Source organism: Belonocnema kinseyi, chromosome 5 (assembly GCF_010883055.1).
Source record: "Belonocnema kinseyi isolate 2016_QV_RU_SX_M_011 chromosome 5, B_treatae_v1, whole genome shotgun sequence".
NCBI lineage: Eukaryota > Metazoa > Arthropoda > Insecta > Hymenoptera > Cynipidae > Belonocnema > Belonocnema kinseyi.
This window is the reverse complement of record NC_046661.1, coordinates 80,248,898-80,255,823: the sequence shown is the minus strand read 5'-3', so window position 1 is coordinate 80,255,823 and position 6,926 is coordinate 80,248,898. Positions and strand designations below refer to the sequence as shown.

Genomic DNA, 6,926 nt, shown 5'->3' with positions numbered 1-6,926 from the left:
AATCTGAAACTTCGCAGATGTATTCAAAAATAGTTAAAGAAGTTATAATAAAAATTTCAGCTTTTTAGCATGGATTTCGTTTCACTCTAAAACCACCTTAAGATCAGTGTATGTACTCCTCAGAGTGATTATATTTTGATTCATAGCGTTTTTCATAGAGTGCCTATTTGTCGAAATATTTGAAAGTTTGAAGTTGAAAAAGTCACCCTGTATACTTATAATTATTATCTTTATATAAAAAAAAACCTTATGTTGGTATAATTTTGAATAAAATTCCATCACCTGTAAAGCATTATTAACTGGACAAATCCAGTTTGTAAAAATAACATTGGCTTGAATTTGGAGTAATAAATCTCCTGTGGAGGATTAAGGTTTTAGCACAAGTAAGCATATAATCTTGGTTATCTTTCGATTTGATCAGACATTTGATGTAAAATATTATTATTCAATAAATAAAGAAATGGGAATTGTTAATTTCTGTTTTAACAACTAAATCTACTTAAATTCTGTTATTTATGACATATTGTAAAAAAATATATATAAGATAGTATATAGCAGTTGTTGATTGAGGAACTTCTCGCAAAATTCTTTGAAAAATTATTTTTCAGTTCTCTGTCATTCCGACTATTCAAAGAAAATGAAGATTATTTCTGCCATTCTGCTGACATTTTTTGAACTTCGTCATTTAAAATGTAAGTACATTGTAACATTTTAATTAATTTTTGTATACATTTATTACACTACAGATGGAAATTGTCCATAATTTTGGATCTCGACTATAGCTTATTGCATGTCCGATATAAATTGCAACGAAAATCTGAAATGCATACAACACAGCTTTTTTAGTCTTATGTTGAAATTAGTTGTTTTTTTTTTAAATAAAATACTTGAGTTTTTAACAAAATAACAACATTTTTAACATACTAGATGAATTTTGAACCTCAAAATATAAATTCCCAACCAAAAAGTGTCATACTTCATACCTTCAATCCAAGCGACGAATTTTTCTTTAAAAAATTGAATTTTTAAATAAAAAATATAATTTCTGCAACAATTTAATTTTCCACGAAACTGGTTTAATTTTACCCAACAGAAATAAAATTTAAAACAAAGAAAATTGTTTTTTTTTACTAAAATAGAAGAAATTTCAAATAAAAAATGCAGTTAAAGAAAATGTAAAACGAATTACATTTTCAATCCAAAAATTAATTTTAAGCCAAAAAAATGCTTTTCCACTAAACAGTTAAATTTCCAACTGAAGACATTAGCCTTCAATCGAAAAAATTAATTTTAAACAATATAGATTAACCTTTACCCAAGTTGTTTAATTTTTAATTAAAAAAAGTTTTCAAGAAAATAGTTTTAAAAAAATATTATATCTTATATTTCAATCAAATAAGATTAAATTTATAGAGAAAAAGATTAAACCAAAAAGCCCAATTATCAACAAATAGAGATTTTTCATTGAAGAAAAAAAAGCTATACGTGAATTTTCAACTTTCAAGCCAAGAGACGAATTTTTTATACAAAAATTGAATTTTCAAACAAAAATATGACTTTTCAACAAAAAATTAATTTTCCACGAGACTGATGCATTTTTACCTGACAAACATGACATTTTAAATCAAGAAAATTATTTTTCCACCACAAAAAGAAAATTTTTACGAGAAATGATCAATCTCAAAAAATCTAAAAGTTTCATTATAAATTAGATAATTAAGTTTAAACTAAAAAAAGACTTTTCGACGAAGCAGTTACATTTTCAACCAAGGGCATAAATCTGCAAAGATAAGTAAATGTTTAAGAATGTAGCCTAACTTTTGCTTAAGTGGTGCAATTACTAATTTAAAATATTTATTTTCAACAAAATAGTTAAAGTTTCAAGCATAGAGATGAATTTTTTATGAAAAATATAAATCTTAAAAAAATGATTTCTTATCAAATGGATTCAATGAAATTTCTACTAATGCAGATGAATTTTCAAACAATAAAAAAAATTTGTTAAACAGTTGAAGTTTCTGCTTCGAAAGATTTCAGTTGACTTTTCACGATAAAAAAAATAAAGTTTTATGCAAAGGATGACTTTTTGACAAAATTGTTGAATTCTCTACCAAATAGTTCATTTATATTAAAAAAATAGGAAATTTCTCCTAAAACTGGTGAATTTTAATTTAATAAAAATTTTAAACAACAACAACAATGAAAAATAATAATAATAAATAAATAACTTACATTTTGAAACAATAAATTGAATAATTAAACAAGAAGTTCTACTTCTGGTCAAACAATTGAGTTTTTAATTTAGAATATTAACTTTCTACCAAAAAATGGCCAAAGCGAAACTTTTTCGAAAACAGAGGGAAAAAGAAATTCTTTAAAAAAAGTTAGAAAGAAGGATATAGGAAAAAGAGTATGAAGTCCTCATTCAGATGCCATAATTAAAATTTCTAATCTTTTATTTTTTTTTGGCAATTTAAACAATAGTAATTGACATTGACGTTTTCCATTTGTAACGTGTCAGCGTACGCTAAATTAATTAATATCAATTTTTACCAACGAAATTAGGCGCAGATGGATATCCAGACTATTTTGGTCCATTCAACGTTATTATGCAAATGAACACTGGCTCCTATTTTGTAAAAAAACTAGTGGAAGAGTTTTCAGCTAATACGATACCCATAGACTGGACAATACCTCGAAATGATTCAACTCCTTTCAAGAACTATAGCGTTTTCATAAATGCTTCAGGGAATCGACGTTTTGTTTCTCAGGCAAAGCGTCTACGTCACAATGCAGATACAGCTGACATTCCTCGTCATCTTTCTCCGCAGATAGCTTATGTACACTTAGACCAAAACCTATGGCTTGAAACTAGATGTTTCCAAATCTTCAATTTCAATACTCAACAAACTAATCATGAGTATAGAAACAACATTTTCGTAACTATAAAAGGAACCAATTTAATCTATATTGCAAAACTCAAAACAATTTCCATAGCACAGCCACCGCATCCACGAACGTCACCACTGGCATCAAGCAACATCATTGAATATCTCTTCAGGATAATAGTCGAATCTGGTGCACATGTATTTAATATTTAAGTAATCTGTTTAGAAAAAGTAACATCTTTAGTTAGTAGTCCTTCGCACTGCTAACTGTTTAACGATTTGTGAGCCTGGAAATATGTCATAGCATAAATGACTCAAAACGTCCATCAGGCGAAAAGCTAAGTTGTTCGTGGCAAGAAGACCTGGTAATTTGATCTCCGCTCTTCTGACAGATTTTCTAACTTTATTACATGAGTTTCAGGTACTTTTTGATTGGAAGCGGGTTTAATCCATCTCTCACGATGCTTCATAAATTGCGAGTGCCGATCAAGGGAACATTTATGTTGGAAAACTTACTTCTTCGGTGACTGCAAAATTCGTTTTAGCAGAAGACTTTTTTTATCTTCTTCTTTTTCCTGCTCTTTATTTTTTTTCTGAATAAAATAACTTTTTTTACAACAAAATCACTGGAATTACAAAATGTCAAGTCATCCGAAAAATACCGAATATTTTAATTTTCAAAATGCTAGAAAATTCTAGAACCCTATAAATGCTGTATTTAACTGTATTATTGTACCACTCAAAATTTTAATGAGGAAATAAATATTATTCACAATTGTTCAAATTAATAAAAAAATGGACAAATTTATCATTTATATGCAATCATGGTCATATACTGCTAGTCATTTTATCAAAAATAAAATTGAAGGCAGATTTTATGTACATAAAATAGTATTTTATTCTGACAGATGCCAAAAATATGCATTTTTCCAAATTTTTATTGCATCACGATTGCATTTAATTCATTCATTTGTCATACAATTGAACAAAATCAAGTTATTAATTAAAAAAACAACCAAAATTTGTAGGTCTGAAAAATTCGCCTATATTCTTAAATTTAAATAATTTTCATATTTCATTATTTTCATCCTTAGAGAATCTTAGTTCTATCTTTCTTGAAATGTCATCGCCTAACAGTTTTCAAAATTACGTAGACATTCTACATAAAAAAGTAAGTCTAAAGCAAAACTAAAAGAAAGTAACAAATGAAAAGTTCTCATTATAATTGGTTATTTCTTCTGATACATTCAACTGAAATTAATCAACATAATTTGAATGGATTGTTCCGATTTGTCCCGTTATTTGTCGATTTCCAAATTACCCAGAAACGGGAAAATTTCCCGGTCATCGGCAACACTGCCAGTCACCACTTGACCAAAAGTGCGTCCATTTTCTTCTCACTGCTTCACGCAAACTTTAAAAAAATTGAACGTATTATTCGTTTTTGATTGTCTGACTTGTCAGCGCATATTCGTGATGCACAGCACCTGCATAATCGAAAAAAGCAATCAACATTGACTTCACCCTGCACCGACTTTGACGTGCTTTTTTCGATCTAGGCGATCTAGAATGCTTCCACTGTGAAGACTATTGTTTCGTTTCGGGAGCATAACTATAAACCCATGATTCATCACCAGCAATAACCTTTTCAAGCACTGTATCAGCGTTATTGGTATTCCAAAGTGAGGCCTCCTTTGAAACGATTATACTACTATTTTATTCGTGTTTTGCTCATACACTCATTCCCAATGGCCTTCTGCATCATCTGAATAATTTCCGAACTTGTTTTTCCGAGTTGAAAACAAAATTTGATGCAAATTCGTTGACCTTGTTTTTCAGTCATTTTTAAAAATCACAAAATCCACCAAACTCAAAAATGGCTTTGCAAACAAAAACACGCTGCGCATGAACCGTACGGCCGGCAATTGTCAGTGAGCAACCGATAGGTTCGTAAGGCTTTACTGTTGAAGTTCATGCTCTATAGAGGCCGCTCGAACACTATGGCGCGAAGAAAGAAAGGTAGTCCCGATACTTTCTGGACAGACTTCGTATACCTTAAAAATTGTTTCCGCCAGATTGGTACGGCCGTCTTAAATTATGAAAATCTAAAATCAAATGCGGATTCAACAGTATTAAAAACGTTAAGGCACTAATTCTTGTACAAATTTAGCAATTTGTAAACTGGCTCAGGTCCAGTAAAGATTTGCCTCTGCTGCTATTTTTGCCAGCCTGTCCGATATCTCACTGCCCCTTATGCCCCTTATGGTAATTGATCCATGGCAGCTTCTTATCCAGGTTGATTCCTAGATATTTGGCTTGCCCTTTGATTTTGAGTGTGTGTCCACCCAATTTCAATGTACTCGTGGTTCCCTACTTGTACCTTCTGGTGAACACAACTGCATCCGTCTTACCTTGATTGATTGATAGTCCAGTCCTCTTACACCATGAATCTACTATTCTTAGTGCTTGCTGCTTTACGCCGAAGATCGCATCCAGATGCTGACCGCGCACGATAACCAGTATATCGTCAGCATAGCCTATAACGTGGAAGCCTTGACTCGTGAGTAGATGAAGCAATTCATCGACCACCAGGCTGCACAGAAAGGGTGATAGAACACCCCCCTGAGGATATTCCGAGTCAACGGGATATACTACCTGAGTAAGACTTGCTGGAGAGACAGATTGGGATGAAAGGGTTATGATAGAAAAAAAAGGTTCTCCCCTGCAGAGTCCCGCATGCAGGAGTAAGACTGATTACTCGGGGAGATCGTCCGGTGTCCTCGAAGGGCTGTTAGGACACCTTCGTAACCCCTAGGTGCCAAAGTGCCATGGGCACGATCACTCTACACCCATGGCTTAGTGGGGTGGTCACATGAAGCAAAAAACGCAATGAGTACCCGTTCGCAGGTCACTATACCAACGGAGGGCTGTTTGTTGGTCGCTGTGCGGACCGCAGGTCATTCCCTTGCCGATTCCGGAAATTGGATATCGGACCGGGAGAAACCACAACCCAGGGATCCACCTCAGCTTCTGCCAGAGTCGAAGTCTGAACCAAACATTTTTATCAGAGAACAATTTTCGATTACCTAGGATCGTGCAAAACACATTTTGGGTTTTCTTAGACAAATGTATTTCCCTTATATTTCTTATATGGCACTACTGCATCTATTTGATACAAATAACGTCCGGAAAAATTATATTAACGGGTAACTAACAATTTGGAAACAATCTGTGAATTAAAAAAAGGTTAGGAAAAATTAAATTCATGTTTAAGAATGTTTAGAAGTTCTAAAACATAAAAAAGCAGATATTTCAAATTTTAAAATTAAATTTGGAAGCATTTTAAGAATTTTTAAAGTATTTGAAATAAAAATGATTTCTTTTTTGATTTAAGAATTGTTTTGTCTATAAAAAAATATAATCGTTGAATTTTCAGTGTTTCTTGGTTAAAATTGCTTTATATGATATAATTTAAAAAAATTTTAAAGTCATTGATGGGTTCTAGGTATTGAAGCATTGAAAACGATTCCGTGGTTGTATATTTTTTGAACAGAATCTGAATCTTTGAATTTTACCATGTATAAAAGTTAAAACCATTTTTTTCGGCAGTTTAACGCCGTTGAATTGAAAATTCTTGAGTTTAAAAGTGTGAGTATCTTCCATTTTATACTTTTTCCATTCAAGTATTTCTCTACTACTATAATTGAGCTCGCCAGATAATTTTGAAGATGTGATTCAGATAATTATTTCAAAAAATCAAACAATTTTTTAAAGTTATGATTTTGGAATAGGGAAATTTTTAGTGTGGATAAACTTTTATTGTACGAATCATATCCTGTATTAAATAATATAACTTTATGGAAAATAATAAATTTATTTTTTAAGTTAAAAAATATTTAACTTTATTCCTTATGTAATTCAATATTGTGAACAAAATTATTCAGCTTATAATTAATTATAACTTAATAACGTTAAAAGCATTCAATAAAGGGTTTTCATTGAATCATTAAAATAATTTTTATTTTACATATATTTTGT

General features: G+C 31.0%; 1 protein-coding gene across 1 annotated transcript in view; it reads left to right on the top strand.

Annotated features, from left to right (window-relative positions):
• The window catches only part of LOC117173012, a 28,594-nt gene extending 24,992 nt beyond the window's left edge, over nt 1-3,602 (top strand). The window contains exons 2-4 of the mRNA XM_033361358.1: nt 609-692; nt 2,566-2,920; nt 2,998-3,602. Coding sequence (XP_033217249.1) covers nt 638-692; nt 2,566-2,920; nt 2,998-3,049 — 462 coding nt within the window. The 5' untranslated portion in view covers nt 609-637 and the 3' untranslated portion in view covers nt 3,050-3,602. The remainder of the gene's footprint in view (nt 1-608; nt 693-2,565; nt 2,921-2,997) is intronic.
• Nucleotides 3,603-6,926: the final 3,324 nt, after the last annotated feature.